The sequence below is a fragment of the Crinia signifera genome, chromosome 9 (assembly GCF_055691185.1).
Source record: "Crinia signifera chromosome 9, ASM5569118v1, whole genome shotgun sequence".
NCBI lineage: Eukaryota > Metazoa > Chordata > Amphibia > Anura > Myobatrachidae > Crinia > Crinia signifera.
In genome coordinates, this window is record NC_139225.1 from 34,956,088 (window position 1) to 34,980,007 (window position 23,920).

General features: G+C 48.7%; 2 protein-coding genes and 1 pseudogene across 6 annotated transcripts in view; 1 reads left to right on the forward strand and 2 right to left on the reverse strand.

The window, feature by feature from the left end:
• Positions 1-23,920, forward strand: part of FOXP3 (forkhead box P3) — a 119,890-nt gene that overhangs the window by 17,937 nt on the left and 78,033 nt on the right. For 2 of the 5 annotated variants that reach the window (XM_083158799.1, XM_083158800.1), the window contains exon 2: positions 2,683-2,779. The exons of 1 other annotated variant lie outside the window; for it this stretch is intronic. The gene's annotated coding sequence lies outside the window, so the exon portion shown is untranslated. The remainder of the gene's footprint in view (positions 1-2,682; positions 2,780-23,920) is intronic. 2 more of the 5 variants (XM_083158801.1, XM_083158802.1) reach the window with 1 other exon arrangement.
• On the reverse strand, positions 37-23,411 carry GPR173 (G protein-coupled receptor 173). Its single transcript, XM_083158805.1, has 2 exons — positions 23,036-23,411; positions 37-1,513 (listed from the first exon to the last, which is right to left on the reverse strand). The coding sequence occupies exon 2, from the start codon at positions 1,318-1,320 to the stop codon at positions 202-204; it is 1,119 nt and encodes a 372-aa protein (XP_083014931.1). The 5' UTR covers positions 1,321-1,513; positions 23,036-23,411; the 3' UTR covers positions 37-201.
• Positions 8,053-8,188, reverse strand: LOC146039968 (U2 spliceosomal RNA; annotated as a pseudogene).

Below are 23,920 nucleotides of genomic sequence, written 5' to 3' on the forward strand. Positions count from 1 at the left end.
GTTGTTGTTTTTTTGTTTTCTTTTTGTTTCTTTAAAAAAAAAAAAAAGGCTTTAGTCTTTTAACTTTTTTGTTTTCGTGGTTTCTTCATTGTTAAGTTGGTCCAACATATCGACTCCTCGATTGTGCCAACTTGGTCGTGTAAATCCACAGCTCCCAATCACTGAGGTTTGTGTGAGTTTGGGATTGTAATGGTTTCCATTTTACATTACGCAGTAAGGCTCCCTGGGTAGCAAGGCTTTCGTCCTCCAGCATGGGATGTGGAGCTGAAGACAGCTCTTCAGGTCTTTATTGAGTAGGAAACACATGATGGGGTTTACCCCAGCCTGAGTGAAAGTCATCCACACTGCAGTGGACAAATAGCGGTGAGGGATACTGCAGGTTTTCACAAACACCCTCCAATAACAGGCCACAATGTAGGGTGACCACAGCACCAAGAAGCTGAGGGTAATCCCATAAAACATCCGTCCCAACCTCTTTTCACTTTTAAACTCATCCATCCCCAAGAGACGCCTGTTGGCAGTGTGGGTGTTCTGACGTATACCCAGCAAAGTCGGTGGCATCGGCCCCCTTCCAAATCCAGCAATCCAGTTGGCAGCTGCCTGCCCTGTAGCTCCGGGCCCATGGAATGTCCAGTTTTGGCTAATGGCCGGAACCATCTGCACCGGCTTCATTTTGCGATGGCGGTACTCAAAGAGGAGTAGTTTGGCATAGACAATATGAGTTGCAACTATAAGCACCGCCAGCATGAGCATAAATCCAAGGGTATCATTGGCTTTAAAGTATCGATGCTCAAATATACACTGGTCCTCTTCACGTATAAATTTGTAAGTACCCACATCAAAGACTGGTGGAAAGGCCATGGCAACCGAAAGTGTCCAGACCATGCATATAACTGCAATGCACGTCCAAAGGGTCATTCTCTTTGAATAGAATCGGTGGTGAGCGATGGCCATGTAGCGGGTAACACTAATACAGAAGAGCATGAATGAGGCATGAAAGCAAAACAGGACTGCCATGAAGGCCACAACTTTGCAGCTTAATAGGCTGTAGGCCCAGGCTGAGCCATTGCGGATGGAAAGCAGGACAAATGGAAAGCAGGCGGATGATCTAACGGCATCGGCAAGACAGAGGTCCAACAAGAAGTAGTAAGGAGCCTTGTGCAAGGAGCGGTCTTTTAGCACTAGCAGGGAAACCAGTAGGTTGCCTGCCAAGCTGGCACATATAATGAAACCCAGTAGCACCAGCTTGAGGTGGGTCGAGATGGCTGTTGACTGAGAAAGTGAGCCAGACAGCTCCTCTGAATCGCTGCCATTAGCCATGTTGGAGGCCGGCTCCAACTAGCCTTTGGTCAGCGCCCCCTTCTCCTTCTGTGCTGCTGCATTTCCAATACCGGTGATATTTAGCGGGGCCAGGCTTGGTGGGTATTTAAGTGGCAGGAAGGGAAACAAAGGTGAATGGGACAAGATGAGAAGAAAGAGATAAGGGTTTTGTGGGACCAGAATATGGGTATGACTGTACAGCATATGATTGTTTAATGACGGAAGGATGGAGGAACAAATTTGGGGGAGAGGGGCGAGAGAGGAAAAAAAAAAAGGTTATTATTTTATCATCAAAGCATTTCTAAAAAGTAATCATTACATCATTACTCATATAAAGGTTTCTTGATTAACTGCTGGATTTAAACATTTATATATTTGCTGTTTTCAGGATAAATGTGAAGATTCCAATCTAGCAAATTGAGGGGCTAATTCAGATTTGACCGCTGATGTGTGAAATCCAAGTGGACTGTGAGGAGAAAGCCGCCGCCCAAACAGAAAGAGAAAATGTCCATTGCCAAATTGTTTGAAGTTGAGAATGGAATGCCATTATCCAAATGCAAAACCATGCGCAATTCCTGAACCAGTGAACAGCTTTTTACGTCTGTACAAATGTGTGAAGCTCTAAGGCTTCTACTAATCTGCGGCTGAGACAGGGTGGAAGTGGTCATGGTTAATACCCCCAAACGCTGACTTCCTGTCAGTCAACCTCCAGCCGCTTCTTGTTTATGATTCATATGCACTTTCTGTCGCTATTCGCCCTCGCACATGCGCAATGCATACGGACGCATGTGCAGTCCTTCGCTAATCACTCGATTTGTGAATGCCAAGTCTGAATTAGCCCCTCAAGCTCTAGATAAACAATAGATGTAATTTTTTTTTTTATGCAAGCCGTAACTTCTGGCTGAAATTAAACAATAATTATATTTATATACATAGGCATATTATCTATTAGCAGTAATGCTTGGTATGTAAGGTTTAAGCGGATTTTTTTTTAAATCATACATACGTTATATAAAAATAAAATACATTTAAAAATGGCCGTTTTTTTTGCTACACAGCACCTACCATTCTCCTCCTCATTAAATTGTTCAGCAGAACCATGGTTGGACTGGCCCACAGGGATATAGGGGAAACCCCTAGTGGGGCCCCACTGCCTGAGGGTCCACCCCTTCCTCTAGGGATCAGAATCTGGACTCTGCACTTGAATGATACATTATGACACACTTTCCACACCAGCCCACAGAACCCCTGGCACCCCCAGAACCATTCCACAACAAAGTGCAACTGGGCGGTCTGAGGGGTTAGATTGTCATTGTAGCCCAGCCCCCTGCTATTCAGCACCTGCTTCTTCATCTATTGCAGGAGGCGTAATTACATTGATGCAACCATGAGGCCACGCCCCTGGACACCTTGCCACCACCATGCTCCCTATTTGCCTACAAAGGGGTCAGCAAAGTAGGTAAATATGCATTATGATTATACATATGTTACATTATACTGCACAGTACTTTATTTTACTTGCATGCATTCCTTTTATTAATTTTGTATATTTTAATGACTGTACTAGCAGTATTTCCTATCTACTGTATATTTATAAAGAGGTCAAAGATATGCACATTCTAATGGTTAGCCAAACTTCTGTGGAGGTTGTCCACACCCCTACGTATTGGCCCCTCTCTGCATTCTCATTGGGCCCAGGTCTGACACTGAGCAGTGATCCTTATAATAACTGTAGATGTGCCCACACACAGTAAGATTTTTTTTAAACAATATGGCCGTTTCCAACCTACGGGAGAGACCAATAATTTAAAAACGTACTGTGTGTGGTATGTCGGAGGTGCATATCGGGGTTGGGGGGAGGCTTGGAGTCGCATAGCGCCTATTTTTAGGGGGGAATTGAGTAAATGATTGATCTGGATTTCAGGGGAAGTTGGATATGTATCAGATTGGACCTGATATCTATCTGTGTGATATGTTTTGCAATTGTTTGCTTATGTAACAAAACTGCTAGACAGCAATAATTACTTTTGTTCTCCTTTTGCTTAAACTTTTGGATAATGATTTTCTGGTTAGATTCTCTCATTCTCTTAACCTATTGGGGGGTATTCAATGCTCTTTAGCGAGCTGTGGCGTGCAAGCAGTCACAGCTCACAGATCATTATTCAACTGACTCCCTGCACACACCGTTTCCACCTTGCTGGGTTTTTAGGGGAAGGTGGAATCGGCGTGAGCAGCCGCCAAAATGGCTAGGCTCGTGGCTAATTGGAGCGGGCTACCTACATTATCCGTGAACCTCGCTGTTTGGGGTAATCCTCGCCATCCTCTGACAGCGAGGATTCCCCCGGAATGTTGAACAGGGTGGCGGACTATTTGAGTGCCAAGTGAATTTGTCAAAATTGGTGTGGAAATTGCCAAGCAAACATTTTTATTCATCATAATAAACTGTAATGTTACCTTATATAGGAAATATAATCTTTTTTTTAGGGGATATTTTGCACCTCTCTCACAGATAGAGATGTTGGCATTCACACATACCTCCCAACAGTCTGTCCCATTTTTTTGGGACGGTCCTGCGTCCTGCCCGCAGCCGATAGTGTCCCGCAGCGAGGGGGGGGGGGGCAGCTGGGAGTCCCCCCAGCTTGAAAGGAATAGATGCTGTGTGCATGCGCACAGCGTCTATTCAGTGGCACCGGGGGTGGAAAACGGGGACATGGCCCGACGGCGGCCTCATTTGCATAGGCCATGCCCCCTTTTCGGGCGCACCCTCTTTCATTGCTGCAAAAGATGGGAGGTATGCTCACAGGGTTAATCTAGTTCAGTTGTGTCAAACTCATGGCCCTCCAGCTGTTGTGGAACTACACGTCCCAGCATGCCCTGCCATCCCCTGATTTTATATAATGGATTGCTAAAACTGTGGCAGGGCATGCTGGGATGTGTAGTTCCACAACAGCTGGAGGGCCATGAGTTTGACACCACTGCTCGAGTTGATAATTATTTCTGTTTTATTAGGTTTCTATGGGGGATGCGAAGCTGCCCGATGTATCAACATTGGGCAGCAGCACATCGCACCCCTGGGCTACCGCCATTCTGAGATGGCGATAGCCCATTGTAGCCTATGGGCTATGGACCGCACTGCCATAAGGCAGTGCAAACAGGGGGGCAGCGCTAACTGCACATGCGTAGACCACCCGGCACCTATTTTCAGAGCCCTGTCCCTGCGTGTGCAGGATGATACATCCCGGCATATTACAATGCGATCCTAGGTGGTAATATCCCACCCAGATAGCATTGTATATGTGGTCCATAATTAATGGGCTCCTAAAACTGCCCATACATCAGAACAATCTCAGGCCCGAAAGCACCACTTTGACAGGTCGTGCGATCAATTGTGTGAACATCGTGAGGTATTTTGGTGCGGTCCGGCGGGTCGAGGGGTCTCTCAGCTGATCATACGCGCTGCATATGTGATCAGTCGGGATGGTTTGCAATCGTAAGCAGATTGTATGTGTTTTATAGCACATACGATCGCTTGTTCGTTCGATCATACGACTTGCATACGATGTATGGCCAGCTTTAGGGCCTTATGTATTCAAGGGATGTTTTTACACCCTTTCAATTTAATTTGTGATCACCTAAGTGTTTTAAAGGGCTTTTGGAGCAGTTTTCCTGTTGGCACCACTACATTGCTGAATATCAACCTTGGCGGCACCTGGGTTTACCCGCCACCCCACCTACCTAATGACAGAAGTATCTACTGGGACTATCTCCATACAGATCCAGCCACGGTCAGTTTACCTGCAAATGGGTCGCATGTGAGCCCACATCATGATAGCCCGTAAGGGGCTTTTTTGCACTCGCCATGCTGTCTGAGTACAGGCAGTTGGGATCCCGACGTCGGGCTAATGACTGTCGGGAGTCCCATACCACATCCGGACAAACGGGGGGGGGGGGGGGGGGGACACATACTGTATGAAGTTTGAGGTGAGAAGGGCTAGTCCAGAGGTCTTCAAACTATTTCGCTCTGGGACCCAATCAGACAATACTAATAATGACAGGACCCCAGCAAGTTACAGCACAAGGTCATCACACGTGTAGTCAGCAGACAGCACATACATGGCAGCATTTTGGAGGCACAAAATGATGGGAGGAGCCTGAAGTAACAGACAATTCAACAGATTTTTCAGACTCCTTCAATCACTGACTGAGATTATAAAAGTCAGCAACATGATGAGAAGGTGAGGACCACTGGGCTAGTCCAAGAGAGGCAGCCAGGCCACAGCAATGATTAGCCACACACTGTAGGGGATGGAGCTGTGTGTAGGAGGAGAGGATCCTGGAAGTAAGCGGTAAGGGGCTATTGGGAGGCAGTGGCAGATCTGGGGGGGGGGGGGGATCTAACACAGCCCATCCTTAATTCTGTCTGCATCCTGCCCGGCACTGAAGAGGAGAAGAGGTTAAGGTCTTTCCCTCCCCTTCCCCTTATCTGTACATTTTCTCTAATTGTTCAGCTGTGCATAAAGGCCCTTATTCAGATCTGATCGCATACAAACAAAAACTCAAACAAATCTAACTCTCTCTATACATGTTACATCTGCCCCACCTGCATACTGTGATCAGATCTGAATAAGGGCCAAAGAGTACAGATGGAGCGAGTTTAATCTTTGCAGGGGCTGGCGATTCTATCTATTCTAAGGGGGCGCAAGCGCACAACACTCTTGTCCACCCCGTTCTGACGGAGCTCCCCCAGGTCCTCGCCGCCAGTCACCGACATTTGCATGGCCAGATTAAGGCCTGTGGGGGCCCCAGAACAACAAATTTTTGGGGGCCCTTATCCATAAAAATAATATAATGGCTGATATGAAAATGAAGTTTAATTTATCAATCAGCATTGTGATTGTGTTAAATTCCTTAAGAAAAGTGATATACTGTAGTATTTGTTTTTTCAGCCAAAATGCAAATCATGCTTTACAAAATGCAACCTAATGTTCCACGTAACAGTAACACAATTGCCCCACACACTGCCAGAACCACACAGCTCGAAGCCCGATGCCAGCCAGTCACACACTTCCTCAGGAAGGAGCTGAGACTGAGTGAAGTGGCGCCACCTCACTCTCAGCTCCTGGACATCAGAGAAATCCCAGCGGCGGTGACTATCAAATCCTGGGAGAGGCTGACAATGTTCAGCAGCACCTCGGCGGGCGGCGCTGGCAGCGGTTGTCTCTGTGTGTAGTTGGGAAATCAGAGATACAGCTGAATAAGCTCTGATTTCCGTACCAGCAACGTGCGTGATTCAGGGGGAGCTTGTGGGGGCCCCTAATGTGTGGGTACTCTGGGCTGACTACCCCTGTCTACCCTCCTTGGATCTGGCCATGTAAATTTGAATAATCCATGTGACCATCCATAAAAAAAGGGAGGGGTTAAGACCAGAAAGAGGAGGTACCAGCACAGAAATGGAGGAGGAATAGCAATTAATTATTAAATCTCCCTCTACTAAACAAAACAGTCTAGGTCCGCCCTTTTCGGGAGGGATGAGGTGGAGCAGCCAGAAGTCTATAATCTCTCCCTACTGTTGCTGCATGTATTACTGTAGATGGCTGAGTTTGAAGAAACTCAGGGAGCCCGAGGTGTGCTCCCACCACCACCAGTGCTGTGCCTAAACACGTGCAAAGGGGGCAGCCGTACGAACGTGTGGGCCCTCTCCCAAAGGAGAAAGGCCCCATGGTTCCCCTAACCCCCCTCAACCATAAGGCCGAGGAAGGGAAAAAAGGGATCGGTGGGTCCTCTTCGCCGAAGCTCAGAGAGACCCGCTTTTCCTCCACCCCCGGAAGGGTTTTGGACGGTGGGTCCTCCGCACCCGAAGGTTTGGAGAGACCCGCTTAGGCTTCCCTCCGCCTTGCGGCTCGGGGTTGCCCTCGAGGGGACCGGGACTCTCCCCAAAAGGTGAAGAGTCCCAGCCACGTTTGGGGAACGGAAGGCCTGTTAGGGACAGCCGCACTACCCAAATCAAAAAAAAAACGTGACAAACTAACGAAAAACGTGAAGTGCTCAAAAGTGCAAATCAAAGAAATAAATAAAAGAGGCCCTAGCCAGAAGGCCGGGGTGGGGGTGTAAAAAATTGTCCTACCCCATCCAAAAGGACGAGGTAAGGACGTGTAGCCTAACCTAGAGGGAAGTGCGCAGTGTGTGTGCCATTCAGTGCATGGTGCTGGACATCACCAGTGCAAATCAGGCACCCCCGAGTTTCCCCGGGGGCACAGTGCAGCCTCGGGCTCCAGGCAGCCGACCAATCAGCGTCCGACCAAGCTTTTCTCTGTCTCACCAGCGGGCATTTTCCAGCCCCCGGCATGGGAATGGGTACTCCACTGGGCTTTTCGAAAGACTCCCTTAGGGGCTGCACCCCCCTCGGAAGAGCAATCTACTCAGTCCCAGTGTTTCTCCGCTCCCAGGGTTAAGATACTAGGCTGAGCTTTTCGCTGTGCCCAGGCTGGTGGTTAGCCAACCTGGACCAATCTACTCGGTCTCAGCTTTTCTCCGCTCCCTGGGAATGGATACTAGACTGAGCCTTTCGCTGACTCATCCTTCGGGGGCTACGAACCCCGTCAAGAGAGTCAATCTACTAGGCCCAGTGTTTCTCCCCCCCTCTTACCAGTGGATTTACGGAAACAACACCTCCTACCAAAGGCAGAGGTGAAGATACTTAGTGAGACTTTTCACTGCTCCCGGGAAAAAACAGAGGGGTCCCACACCCTCCGCCCATCAGAGCAGCTACTCAGTCCCACCTTTCTCTATTCTCTGCCAGAGGCCAGTCCATACCCACTGATAAGAACAGATACTACACTTGATCTTAGCCAAAAGGCCGAGAAGCGATCTGCCACACTTGATCTAGTACTTTGACTGGTGCCCCTCAAACATGGGGAGCGGTAGGCTTTGTGGTACCATACATTTCACAACAATAATATTCCAGGTGACAAAACGTGCACTGGGCCTGATTCAGCTTGAATCGTATAATTGCAAATGGGCAACAAAACATGGCAGCCATGCACCTGCCTTTGCAGGTACGCTGTGCAGCCAGCAAACTACCCTAGTGTTGTGACATTTTGCAATTGCATTGTGGGCTGCCTTGCCTGATGCCAAGCATCCCCGCAGGCTAGGGACCACATTTGTAGCAAACTTGAAAAATATGCAATTCCGGAAAAATTTTGGGAGTGTGGCCTGGCGACCAAGGGCCATGCCCTACAAATTGCATCACTCCTGGGAGGCCACGGCCCATTTTTGTGTTGCTGTGGGGGTATGGCCAGCGGCTCTGTGTACTGCTGACCATGCCCCCAGCTCCTCTGTCTCCAGAAATAGACACTCTTCACAAAGCAGGCCGGGCAAGCGGGAGTCCTAACTCCTCCCTCCCCCCCCCCCCCACAGGACACTGCCAGCCCAGGGCATGATGCAGGACAGTCCTGCGGAAACCGGGACAGTTGGGAGGTTTGGTTGTAGTTTTGCAAATGTTCCCAAGACTACAACTGAGTCAGATTTATTCTTGAGGCAATGAGCACTGTTTAGGCTTATCTGATCTGTAAAGTAAAATAAGAGATGTGCCAGCGTTGGCAATGTCAGGGAGGCACACAGTCATAGCTCTGGTCACTAGGCAGGCAGGACATAGCGGCATAACAATACTGAGGACAAAGGTCTAACTATGATAGCAGCAGGAGGTGCGGTTGCTATAAGCCTAGCAGATTGGATGACTCATCTCCCTGTTAAAGCCCCACGTGTATATCTATTTTTTTACCCAGTACACGGGATCCTTACAAATGAGGCTATGGTGCGCAGCCAGAACATCATTTAAAAGTGACACACATGTAAACCTAAAATAATGTTACTATAGAAGGATGCCTAACCACCGCTGTGCAATGCCAGAAATTCCAGCAGTGCATGGCAGGGGCGGGGCTACGAGGACGCGATTGTGCTCATCCCACCCCTTTCATCAGCGCCCCCCTCCTACTTCACTGAACTAGGGATGGCCATTGGTGCCCTCGCCATCGATGGTGATTCTGCAACCAGCCATCAATAGTTATAAACTATGTGATGGACAACCCTTCATAGTTTTAGTGATCGATGGTTATCCATTCTCTCTGACTGACTGGCCCATAGGCAACTCAGAACATGGGGGCATGGCTTCAGGGCAGTCTCATAGTCTCTGCTGTGCCATAAATGTAGGTAAACCATCTGGTTCTCCCACATCGATTGCAAAAGTATTCAACATCGGCCAAAAAACATCGATCATTTATAATCATCGATGGCCATCGCTACACTGAACTGGCAACTCTGTACTATAGCCTTTTTGCAACCAATTATATTTTACCGATCATTATTCTAGTACAGTTTAGAAAATGAATGCAAATATGTGATTGGTTTATTTAGTTTACAGAAAATTTGACCGCAGAGGTACCGGAGTTCAGTTTTCGGAATTGGCACTTCAGTGCCCGCATTTTCTAGCAGTGAGTGAACCCAGCAAAATGCAGTACACAGGAAAATTCAATTTGATGTCTTTCATCTCTTTCTGTACCGCAAGGGCGACGTAAAGGGAAAATGCGTGACAAAGTCTAAGTGCAGCCACAATTATTTTGCTTCATTGAGTATTCTTCCTGCACTGCTTCCTAAGACAGTGTGGATGTCCCTTGTGTAGGGATCAATGTTTCCTTTTGAAAGTCTCGTCTTGGCTCAGCTGTAGGGTCAGTGTAAGCTGGCTGCGTGTGTGAATGTATCCTTTAACATTATAGATTGTGTTGTGTAATTATCCCCGGTGTCCTTGTGAATGTATTTATCATTTATTTATCACTCCTACCCATGGTTTCCTCTTCATCAAGACAAAGCAGGGGGTAGGGCACAGTCTGCACAGTTTTACCACTGAAGGTCGACACGGCTTAGGTCGACAGGGTTGGAAGGTCAACAAGGCGAATGTCGACAGTCAAAAGGTCAACATGAGTTTTCACGGTTTTTTGTTCCGAATGTCCACATAGTCGACATGGACATGCTGTAGAGGATGGTAGGGCTTTAAATCCCACCTGTCGACACATGTTGGCTCAAAAAAAAGAATAAGTGAAAAACCCATGTCGACCTTCCCATTGTCGACCTAATGCTTGTAACAACCTTCCAACCTTGTTGACCTTGGCCATGTCGTCCTATTTGACATGTTGACCTAAGCCATGTAGGGTCGACCTAGTGACCATATCCCAGAGTGCGTGGTTGGGCCACAATTAAGTGATTTAGCAACAATAACGTCATATGGTCCCCATAGACCCCCACCCCACCAAGGGGGGGATTGCAGAGGACTTACCCACCTTTCTGGGATGCTTGGAGGGGGACCTGGTTTTTGTAATACTAATATAATAAGATGCATTTTTTTAAGGTTACAGATACTAGATGCAGTAGCCTCGCACAGGACCTAGTGCCCTCCAAAGTTTAAGCCATGGTACAAAATACACATGTGTACCCCCATAAATTTCCCCATGCACTAAAACCCGATCGCAGGGTTTCGGCAAAATAGAGTAACACCAATGGACCGGCACCATCACTCAGACCCAGAAGTTTAGGGACAGTGCTGCATCACAAAGGACACAGCTCTTACCACACGTTTCTTATCCCAGCTACCCCTGGATGTCTGTCAGTATTTATCATGTCTGAAATGTTCATCATGCAAATGTTTTTCATGAGATTATTATTATTTTTTTCTTGGCAAGTGGGGGTCTGAGGGCATGTACAACATCATTTTAAGGCTGTTTTCTTTTCTATCTAAAAAATAAGGTTATTGGGCGAGATTTACTGGTGTGCGATATGGTGACTTTTGCGATAATATTGCAAAAAATGGCCGTTATCGCACTTTTTTCAGAAAATCGCACTTTTTCATGACAAAAAAATGCACCTTATTGCACCATATCGCGTTTTGGTACTTGTTTCCAAGCACGGCCACAACGATCTTAATCGCGGTCATCGGGGGTAAAATCGGGGCCATCGCGGCCGCTAAAAAATCGGGTGCGATGGGCCAGACGTGATTTCCCCATAAAGAACAATGTTAAATGCCTCAATTTACCCGCGATGACCACGATTTCCCATAGGAAACAATGTGAAATGGCTCAATTTAGCCAAATTATCATAGGAACAATAGTAAATGGGCCAAAAACACCCCTGAACATTGAAATGTCCCCCCAAAAGTAGTTGACGCCACCCCGCCATCAACGTGAACCCGAAGCGTGACGAGCGCAGCGAGCCCGCGAGGGGCGGCGGTACGCGTCCTCAGACCTTTTCATGCCCTACTATCCACTAGGGCGTGGAGTGAGAATAGAATAGTGTGGCGAGCGCAGCGAGCCACCGAGCCCGAAGCGTGGCGAGCGCACGCGGATACCTTCACAGTTATACGCGTCCCCTCGCGGGCTTCCCAGGTGTCCATGGCGACGCGGACACCTGGGAAGCCCGCGAAGGGACGCGTTTACCTGTGAAGGTATCCGCGTCCCCTCGCGGGGCTCGCTGCGCTCGCCACGCTTCGGGCTCGGTGTTCGGGCTCGGGCTCGGGCACACTATTCTATTCTCACTCCACGCCCTAGTGGATAGTAGGGCATGAAAAGGTCGGAGGACGCGTACCGCCGCCCCTCGCGGGCTCGCTGCGCTCGCCACGCTTCGGGTTCACGTTGATGGCGGGGTGGCGTCAACTACTTTTGGGGGGACATTCCACTGCTCTGTGGTTTTTTTGGGGGGTTTCTGGCCCATTTACCATTCTTCCCTATGCTGATTTGGGTAAATTGATCCATTTAACATTGTTCCCTATGGGGAAATCGGGGGCATCGCGTCTGGACCATTTAAGCATTTTTATGTGCACACGACGCGACCGACCCGATTTTTCACTGTTTTCAATGCATTTCAATGGAAAAATCGGGGGCATCGCGTCGGTCGCGTCGCAGGCCACTAAAAATTACCCCCGATGGACGCGATTGTGGCCGTGCTAGGAAACAAGTACCCGCGTTTTTTCCTGTGAATTCGCATATCATTAAATATGCAAATTCAGGCAAGAAATTTGTTTTAAAAAGTGCGAAATGGTGCGATTTCGGAAAATGCAATAAAATCGTATCCTATCAAATGTCACCCATAGTGTGGCCATTCTAAGGTGTCAAGTATCTTTATTTTTTCTCTATAAAATATTTTACATGGACACCACCAGGGCCAGATTATAGTAGGGGCAGAGGGGGGTCAGTACCTCTGGGCCCTCCTCTATCTAGGGCCCCCTGTGGTTAGCATGTTTTTTTTTTTTTAAGCTAATGGTTTTGTGCAAGGGAGTAGGATAGTGCTGCAGCTTCACCTCAAAGGGGGAGAGTCACAGATTTTGGAATATATCCTCAGAAAAACTCTACGTCAGACAGAACCTGAAATATCTGACTGGGAACAGCAATTAACAGGCTTGGATGGGGACCACTGCTTTGAAGTCAGATATCTCCGGTTACCAAGGTCCGATTTAAAAAAAATGGGGAGTTTCTGGGTACTCGGAAACCCCCCCTGCATGCGCAACTGAGCGTTACATGGCTTGCCAAGCAGCAAAATACCGCTGCTTAGCGAGACAACCTCTATCTCTCTCATTCCCTCTTTTTCCCGTGAAAACCTATTTCTGTGTCTAAATACCTCTTTTCTCCTGCCCCTACTGGGCATTGTAATGGCAAGGGATACACTAGTGCGATTTAGGTACTTTTCAGCCGATACCGACCGATCGGGCCAAGAAATCGGATGAAAATTGTCAAATCGCATGTGTTCCAGCACCGATTCTGATCTGATGCATGGTCCTGTGCGAATTGGATCGGAGCCGGAGATTGTAAGGCCTGCACTATAGATTTTTTGGATACTATACATTGTATGCAAAAGAACCACATACAATGTTTTATACGCGATCCTGCCACCCGGGAAGCTCCCGGGTGGACTCTGCACAGAGACAAAATAACTCCCCCAAATATAACTCTCTCTCTTTACATTTTACATCTGCCCCACCTGCAGTGCACATGGTTTTGCCCATTTTGAGAACAAATTTGTACTGCAATCAGACCTGAATAAGGACCATAGTGTATGGTGGCTTTACTACGGAATGCTGATTGGTTGACTATTATTAGGAAAGAGTTGCTAAACCCACCTGTGAGTGGGTTCAGCACCTTGGCCCTTATTCTGATTGAGTCGGATGGCTCCGAATGCGGACGGACAGCCGATGGTGCGTATCTGCGCATGTGCGAACGCAGCGCACGTCCGAATACGGCGTGAATTCTGTGCAGTAAATGATCGGTCGGAACAATCGGAACAGGGAGTGGAGAGGGGCGTGAAGGGCTGTTTGGGCTCATTACCATATGTGTACGCCCGGCGTTTCATGGGCGTTCCCATGAAAACGCTGGGCGTACACATGGTAATCCAGCCATGACGCATGTGTGTGGGGCGGACATATGACATAGCCAGATGCCAGCTGCCCGCCCATATCCCTGCGTTTGCACGGAGAAATGCCCGAGTGATCTGGAGCACTCAGTGCTGCCTGACCATTCGGTCCAGCATTCGATGGTTGGCGACCATCGAATGATGGGGGAGGTTCCCACAGATGGAGGAGGTGTTCACATGAAAAATCCACTTGCGGTCCGTTCGGACGGCGTCTTACCGCATACGGACGGTGTGAGCGATCTGTACAGATTGCAGGGCTAAGAACACTCGGTTCCAGTCCGCAAATACGCATCCGACCGATTCAACTAGAATAAGGGCCCTTGTCTCAGGGCCGGATTTGTGCGTGAGGCACGGGCCCCAGGGCGGCACCAATCAAGGGCAGCACAGGAGGCTGCCATTCTTTTAAATAGCAGCATGGCAGAGCGGGTGGGAACCGGCAAATGACAAGCGGCGGCGGCTGCCTGTATCCAAGGGTCCCCCTGCGTCTTTGCTGAGTGAGCTGATTTGCTCAGGCTCGCTGCCTCCAGGGCCCATTGGCTACTGTATACACACAGCCTGTTGGCTGCTGTGTATCCAATGGGCGTGGAAAGCAGCTGAGCTGAGCTCATCCTGTGCTCAGTCAGTCAGTGTCTGAGAGACTGACTGAGACACAGTCACAGCAAATAAAGTTATTACTCAGACTCCCGGCCACCTTCCCTCCGGGTCCTCCATAGATACAGTTAGCAATGTTATGAGGTGGGCTAAAGTTAAATTTGTATGAAATCTATAAATATATATATATGTGTGTGTGTGTGTATGTGTATATATATATATGGGGGGGGGGGTGTGGCCAAAAATGTTGTGCCTAGGGGAGGCCTGACCCCTAAATTTGCCCCTGCCTTGTCTCCGCTCTGTTATGAGAGGAGCTGCATTATATCTAATGCCTAAATATTACCTTTGGAGTTTATAAATGGAAATAGGGTATAGGGTATACTGTATGAACGTTAGTACATAGAGCCCAAATATTTACTTTTTGGCTTTTTTACAAATGAAGTAGTAATTAGCATTAGTGATATGTTCCATGACTTTATTATTGTTTTCTCTACACTAATTATTAATTGTAGTAATTGTAGTGATGAAATGAGCAATAAATATTCACCTCTTTGCTTTTGGCACAGAATGTAATGCTTTGCTGGTTGAATTTGACCAAGCTCTGCCTCTACAGCCTCCACCCGACCCCACCACAAAGAATCGTCTGTCATTGGTCTAGATTTGTTCATACAGGCAAATTCCACGCGAGTTCCGTACCAGAGATTCTTAGCACACCATTGGTCAGAATCCCAGAACCAGAATTACAATACTCAAAATCACAATGGTATTGGGGTTAAGGTTATGCTGCATGAGGGGATGCTAGGGTTAGAGCAGGGGTGGGGAAACTTTTTTGTGCCAAGGGCCAATTGAATGGTGGAAAAATCCTTCGGGGGCCGTATGTAAAAATTTCTCTTACAAATTGTCCTGCTGCAGCCATCCCATGCTTTGGCGGCTGCCGCTGAATAGGACTGACAGTCTCTGGCTGCCGTTAATAGCGAGGAATCTCGCAAGAACTACCGACCTCTCGCAAGAAGTCCCCTGTACTTGACTCCCGGCAAAGCTGCTGGGTGGGTACGAGGGCCACTCAGACCGGCTACGGGGGCCGCATACGGCCCCCGGGCCTGAGGTTCCCCACCACTGGGTTAGAGGATTTGAGCTAGAGGCTGCGGGAGGGGTGGTTAGGGTTCCAATACTTAGCGGGACACTATTATAGGTTGAGTATCCCTTATCCAAAATGCTCGGGACCAGAAGAATTTTGGATAACGGATTATTCCTTATTTCAGAATATTTTTATATGTCAGTGATGTATCTTGAGGTATCTTGCAGTTATGCTGTATAAACACATCAACACATGAAATACACACAAATATATTTTATGGTACTTATGTAATATCTGGGCGCCCGATTTTTTCATTGCATCGCATGTAATATAGTTGCATACAATTCGGGATGCAGTTGATTTGCCGGCGGTCGGGATCCCGGCGGTCGGAATCCCGACACTGGAATCCCGACCGCCGAAATCCCGAAACTTTCTCCCTCCGTGGGTGTCCACGACACCCATAGAGGGAGAATAAAATAGCGTGCCGAGCGTAGCGAGGCACCAGGCCCGCTCCGTGGCGAGTGCAGCGAGCCCGCAAGGGGGGGCGATCCATGTCCCCCCCTTGTCGGGATTTCGGCGGTCGGGATTCCAGTGTCGGGATCCCGACCGCCGGGAAATCGTATCGGATCCTACAATTCATGCAATGCGATTTTTAATTGTAAAGACCCGATTTTTAATTGTATAGTCACCCATGGGTGATTTCATACCCCCACTATCCAACTACGCATGGAGTTGACTTTATATAGTGTGGCGAGCGCAGCGAGCCACCGAGCCCGAAGCGTGGCGAGTGCACGCAGAATACATGTAAAGTAATCCGCGTCCCCTCGCGGGGCTCGCCGCGCTTCGGGCTCGGTGGCTTGCTGCGCTCGCCACACTATATAAAATCAACTCCATGCGTAGTTGGATAGTGGGGGTATGAAATCACCCGTGGTTGACTATACAATTAAAAATTGGGTCTTTACAATGAAAAATCGCATTGCCTTATGTAGTGGCATGCAATGAAAAAATCGGGCGCCCAGATAATACATAAGTGCCTTTATTTGTGCATAAAACAAGGTTTCAAAACATGAAACAAAGTTTGTATATTATCTCAGCTACTGAATTTGAATGCTAAGCAATCATTTTCTTGCAAATATTTAGTGCCAGTTATATATCATATATATATATCCCCAGTAGTGCCAGTTACATATCATGTCCTCAGTAGTGCCAGTTACATATCATGTCCTCAGTAGTGCCACTTACATATCATGTCCCCAGTAGTGCCAGTTACATATCATGTCCCCAGTAGTGCCAGTTACATATCATGTCCCCAGTAGTGCCAGTTACATATCATGTCCCCAGTAGTGCCAGTTACATATCATGTCCTCAGTAGTGCCAGTTCCATATCATGTCCCCAGTAGTGCCAGTTACATATCATGTCCCCGGTAGTGCCAGTTACATATCATGTCCCCAGTAGTGCCAGTTACATATCATGTCCCCGGTAGTGCCAGTTACATATCAAGTCCCCAGTAGTGCCAGTTACATATCATGTCCCTAGTAGTGCCAGTTCCATATCATGTCCCCAGTAGTGCCAGTTACATATCATGTCCCCAGTAGTGCCAGTTCCATATCATGTCCCCAGTAGTGCCAGTTCCATATCATGTCCCCAGTAGTGCCAGTTACATATCCTGTCCCCAGTAGTGCCAGTTACATATCCTGTCCCCAGTAGTGCCAGTTACATATCCTGTCCCCAGTAGTGCCAGTTACATATCCTGTCCCCAGTAGTGCCAGTTACATATCATGTCCCCAGTAGTGCCAGTTACATATCCTGTCCCCAGTAGTGCGTTTAGAAAAAAACAATTCTCTTTCTGGAATGTATGGTTTTTGGAATAATTTGGAAAAGGGATACTCAACCTACACTGGGATTCTGGCCCTTGCATGCAAAATGCCAGGATAACATAACAAACTCCTGCATTGTGAATTCCCACGTTTACCTTCCACTGTAAAATAATAATAACAAAAAAAAACCAATAAAGACAAACTCCGATACTGCAGCTATAACTGAAAAAGAAAAAACTGTCTTGCAAAAAATATGCTCAAAGGAACATACTGTATATACATGGGCAATGTAGAAAGCAGCTAGGTAATGTTGGTGGCATATATTAACACCAGCCCTCAGACACCTGTAATCGATATGACTTTCCCAGATTGGCTCCTCAATTCACTGCGAGTCACTGGCAATATAGCCAAATTGACGTACATGGTCAGCAGACAGTAGGGGTCATTAACGTTGCATGGGAGCATGCATCGTTAACGATATTGAGTGAACCCACTAAACCAGACATTCCAAACCTTGATCCTCAAGGCACACTAATGGGGCATACACACGGGGTGATTTTCACCCCATTTCTAAGCGATCTGACTAGATCGCTTAGAAATGAAGCACGGATTGCTCCTGGGTGACGGCAATGCGTGGTCCCGCCTGTCGCTATTATCCGCAGAGATAGACAGTGCTTGCACTGTCTTTCCTTCTAGATTGCTGGGCTATGAACAATAGGCAAATCCCCGCTCTGCACGCATCACTCAGCACAATCAGGGTGTGCATCGCGGGTGTGCTGCGATGTGTTCTGAGCAATCGTGTTTAAGCACATCGCTCAGCCAAAGAGGCCGTGTACGGGGCTTAGCAGTGCAGGTTTTAGTGATATCCAGGCTTCAGCATAGACAGATAAAAAATAATACCCCTTTTACACCAAAACGCTGGGTCGCACCCGGGTTTTTGGACCCAGCTTCAACCCGGGTGCGACCCAGCAATTGTTACCTTTTACACCATTACAACCCCCAACCGGCACAGGTGGTTCGTGATCTGCCACTTGGAGATGACTTCATCTCCAAGCGCCGTTCGCCGCTGCCGGGCCCCGGACCGATGCGCTGGGGGCAAGCCCAGCACTAAGGTAATCTGCTGGGCTGCCCCCAGTCCCCGTGCACCCCCCAAGCCGTTGTCTGAGTAGTAAATGGATGGGGGGGGGGTTTTGCATGTGCCCGCCCACCAAGCTGTCAGTCATCCTCGGCTCCCAGCTTGGCTGTAAAGGCCACGCAGGACCTTATTCTGGTCTACACACAAAGCTGCAGGTTTCGCAGCTTTGCATGTGGATTAAACGCCGCCCACACTACCCTTGCACGCCGAATATGGATGTTTTGCATATACATCCATTCGCAGGCTTGCCTGCAGGGACAAAATCATTCGATGGTCGCCGACCATCGAATGATTTTGCAAGTGCTCACAGACCTAAGACACCTCTGGGGTGTATGGGAAGAGGACGGCCAGCTGACATCCACTGATATCAGCTGCCCACCCTCTGCATCCGCGTCATGGGAGCATTTACATGGTAACACCCATGAAACGCTGAGCTTTCAAATGGGCGTGACCCCTCGCCACCGCCCCATGCCCTCAATGCTAGGTGCGAACGGGATGGCAAACAAGTAGTTTGCCATGCCCGCTCGCACCAAACGTCTGCACATGCGCATAAATGCACATGCGCCCACGCTAACGTGTGGGGGACTGATGAAATCAGAATAACCCCCACAGCACGATGCACCAATATATCTATATATATATATAGAGATATATAGGGCATCGGCTGTGGTGCACAGCAGGCGTGATATATCTGTGAATTATGCCATTTACAGATATATATCGCTCGTAAACATTGCCCAATTGTGCATCGATATATCGGCTGTTCAACCGAACGGTCAGTATATCGGCCAGTGTGAGCGCACCTTTAGTCAGTATATCGGCCAGTGTGTGCGCACCTTTAGTCAGTATATCGGCCAGTGTGTGCGCACCTTTAGTCAGTATATCGGCCAGTGTGTGCGCACCTTTAGTCAGTGTATCGGCCAGTGTGTGCGCACCTTTAGTCAGTGTATCGGCCAGTGTGTGCGCACCTTTAGTCAGTGTATCGGCCAGTGTGTGCGCACCTTTAGTCAGTGTATCGGCCAGTGTGTGCGCACCTTTAGTCAGTGTATCGGCCAGTGTGTGCGCAGCTTTAGTCAGTATATCGGCCAGTGTGTGCGCACCTTTAGTCAGTGTATCGGCCAGTGTGTGCGCACCTTTAAACAGTATATCGGCCAGTGTGTGCGCACCTTTAGTCAGTATATCGGCCAGTGTGTGCGTACCTTTAGTCAGTATATCGGCCAGTGTGTGCGCACCTTTATTCAGAATATTGGCCAGTGTGTGCGCACCTTTATTCAGAATATTGGCCAGTGTGTGCGCACCTTTAGTCAGTGTATCGGCCAGTGTGTGCGTACCTTTAGTCAGTATATTGGCCAGTGTGTGCGCACCTTTAGTCAGTATATCGGCCAGTGTGTGCGCACCTTTAGTCAGTATATCGGCCAGTGTGTGCGCACCTTTAGTCAGTATATCGGCCAGTGTGTGCGCACCTTTAGTCAGTATATCGGCCAGTGTGTGCGCACCTTTAGTCAGTATATCGGCCAGTGTGTGCGCACCTTTAGTCAGTATATCGGCCAGTGTGTGCGTACCTTTAGTCAGTATATCGGCCAGTGTGTGCGCACCTTTAGTCAGTATATCGGCCAGTGTGTGCGTACCTTTAGTCAGTATATCGGCCAGTGTGTGCGCACCTTTAGTCAGTGTATCGGCCAGTGTGTGCGCACCTTTAAACAGTATATCGGCCAGTGTGTGCGCACCTTTAGTCAGTATATCGGCCAGTGTGTGCGTACCTTTAGTCAGTATATCGGCCAGTGTGTGCGCACCTTTAGTCAGTGTATCGGCCAGTGTGTGCGCACCTTTAAACAGTATATCGGCCAGTGTGTGCGCACCTTTAGTCAGTATATCGGCCAGTGTGTGCGCACCTTTAGTCAGTATATTGGCCAGTGTGTGCGTACCTTTAGTCAGTATATCGGCCAGTGTGTGCGCACCTTTAGTCAGTATATCGGCCAGTGTGTGCGTACCTTTAGTCAGTATATCGGCCAGTGTGTGCGCACCTTTAGTCAGTATATCGGCCAGTGTGTGCGCACCTTTAGTCAGTATATAGGCCAGTGTGTGCGCACCTTTAGTCAGTATATCGGCCAGTGTGAGCGCACCTTTAGTCAGTATATCGGCCAGTGTGAGCGCACCTTTAGTCAGTATATCGGCCAGTGTGTGCGCACCTTTAGTCAGTATATCGGCCAGTGTGTGCGCACCTTTAGTCAGTATATAGGCCAGTGTGCGCGCACCTTTAGTCAGTATATCGGCCAGTGTGCGCGCACCTTTAGTCAGTATATCGGCCAGTGTGTGCGCACCTTTAGTCAGTATATCGCCCAGTGTGTGCGCACCTTTAGTCAGTATATCGGCCAGTGTGTGCGCACCTTTAGTCAGTATATCGGCCAGTGTGTGCGCACCTTTAGTCAGTATATCGGTCAGTGTGTGCGCACCTTTAGTCAGTATATCGGCCAGTGTGTGCGCACCTTTAGTCAGTATATCGGCCAGTGTGTGCGCACCTTTAGTCAGTATATCGGCCAGTGTGTGCGCACCTTTAGTCAGTATATCGGCCAGTGTGTGCGCACCTTTAGTCAGTATATCGGCCAGTGTGTGCGCACCTTTAGTCAGTATATCTGCCAGTGTGTGCGCACCTTTAGTCAGTGTATCGGCCAGTGTGTGCGTACCTTTAGTCAGTGTATCGGCCAGTGTGTGCGCACCTTTAGTCAGTATATCGGCCAGTGTGTGCGCACCTTTAGTCAGTATATCGGCCAGTGTGTGCGCACCTTTAGTCAGTATATCGGCCAGTGTGTGCGCACCTTTAGTCAGCATATCGGCCAGTGTGTGCGCACCTTTAGTCAGTATATCGGCCAGTGTGTGCGCACCTTTAGTCAGTATATCGGCCAGTGTGTGCGCACCTTTAGTGTGCCGTGAGGACCGACGTTTGGAATGCCTGCACTAGACAATAATTTAAAAGTTACTGTATCATTCAGAAGGGCCTTTCTGAACGATATCATTTACAATATCCTCCAGTGTGTTTTGGGCTTTACATATCTGGCCTTCAGGGTCATTACTGATATTGGGCCTAATTCATACCTAATCGCTGGGATGCTAATTTTTGGACCCCTGCGATCAGGTATACGACGCCCTGCCACAGTGAAATCCCGCCCTGTGCAAGCCTGAGAATTGCTTAGCACGGCCTGCAAAATTATCACAGGCCTGCGAATAGCTGCAAATCAATACGCAAGCCGCTCACCATCGCATGATTATCCCAGTGTGTGCGGTCTGTGCGTCGCCCAGGACTTACTCAGCGGCTGCAATAGAATCAGGCTGATCAGGCCCAGAGCTGACGTCACACACCTTAAATTAAAACACCTGGCCGCGCCTGCGTTCTCCCTGACACTCCCAGAAAACAGGCACCCCCAAATGCCACCTCTGTCCATCTACTTGCGCATGGCCAGCGGGAGCAGGACAGCCTCGCCCATGCATATTACATACCGTACGCATGCGAAGTCTATCGATAAATGCCCGGCCTGCGAATTTGCATCCGTGCGATCAGGTCTGAATTAGGCCCATGATATGACTACAGACAGATATTATATGAATACAGATTTCATCAAAGTCGGTAAAGGTTCGGTGTATGAGGAATTAGAATAAGCGGGGCCTAAGAAAACTGTCTCCACTTCTTACTTCATTATTCGTGACAATAACCAGACCGCATTAGTAGCCGTCAATCACTCAGTTCCCCCTGTGGCATGCCTGGCATACAAACCGCCCAGCTGTCAGTGCCATGTCCTCTTTCTTACAGGGACCTTGCTCGGAGATACATGACCAGTGCCCTATGGCCTTGGCATGGGTTCTATGTAGGCATGTGTGAAACAGGTGACAGAGCCAAAACTAATGAGCAATGTATAGGAGACAAGTTCTGGAACCTAAAGGGTTCTGTTTGTGTTGGGAGCAGTAAATAGGGTAAGTGAATTAGGGGGGGGGGGGGGGGCACCGCAATAATTCATTTATAAATAAAAGTTGATGTCTTCGGGAATCTATTTGCATATGCAGCGACAATGCTGACAATAAGGGACTAAGGAAAACCAATTACTGTAGGATGAATGCTATAATCAACATGACAAAAGAAGGCCCCGGTTCTCGCCTGGGTTCAGCAGATCGCCGTCAGCAGGGTGGCAAGCTCGGAATGTAACCCTTTATATTGCAGGCCTTCTGGCGGAGAAAGGGTGAAGTCTAGTGCAGTGATACAGACCACCAGAAGGATTTTTGGGAGGTGCAGGGGTTGGAGGCTTTAGCCTCCTGTCCCCGTTCTAATAGTGACACCATCCTCCCTGACAGCATCTCAGAGACAGACAGGGAAACAGGGATGGGAGACAGACTGGTGGAGATACAAAGAGTGCAGGGGAGATAAAGCAGATGAGAGGAAAGGATGGAGAGACACCAGTGGGGGAGGGGTTCCCAGGCATAGCCAGCACTGCTGAGCAGTGATACAGGAACATACAGATATGTATATATATAGGTGATGGAAGCAGATAACCCTATCATACTGATGCACAGACTGATGTGGGAGACACACAGTGACGGGAACAGCCTGTCCCTCCTGACCCCACAGAACAACACGGGGGGGCCCATCCCAGCCTTACCTGTTCAGCTGCCAGGTGTCAGTGGTGACCCAGCCGGAGATGGCATTGGTGGGTACACTAGGAAGCAGTAGGTAGGGGTTGCCCGTCTGATTTTTTCCAGGCCACTCCAGCAAAAGGGAACCAGCCATCTTCTACATGGTGGGGAGGGGGAGGCAGGGAGCGGAGGATAGAGATGGAGAAGGGGGGCTCATAGGAGAGGGGGGGGAGGTATCCGCCTCTAGTTGCCATGGATACAGGAGCCGGATAACTTGTCGGCTCCGGATGTTCGCAGGGATACAGGCTCCATCCCTCCCCTGCACCGTTCTGACACCATTCGGGCACAGAAACCTTCTCTTGGTCTCAGAGAACAGGACCCTCCATTAATCTGTCTCATCCCCACAGACTGATACTGCTGCTGCTGCCGCCTCACATCATGGACGGGTCCATTTGGAGCAGATAGGTTATGCTGGGATGTGCAGATGAGCATCAAGTATTTACATTTTCATGATCAGATTCATCATTCCTGCAGCACATTTTGTACCACTGCCCTGCATAAGAACAGAACCCCATTCATCTCCGTCATTACCAGACGCCTGCAGAGCATCATGCATTGCTGTGTAAACACTGAACTACTGGCACTCTGCAGAGCATCGCTGTGCACCCTGCTCTGAGTGTTGTCTCTGCCAGAACTGCACATTACAGCTACAGTGCAGAGCATCACTGTGCAGTTCTCTGCTGCACTCTGCCAGACATCCCACTATGGAGGACTGTGGACTGTCTGGGTATACTGGGGGGGGGGGGGGGGGACCTCATGTATACTGCCAGTAAAGCTCCTAAACTTTTTCAAGAAGCACCAAAACAGGCTGCATCTGCAGGTGCACATTGGGGGTCATACATGAACCCACT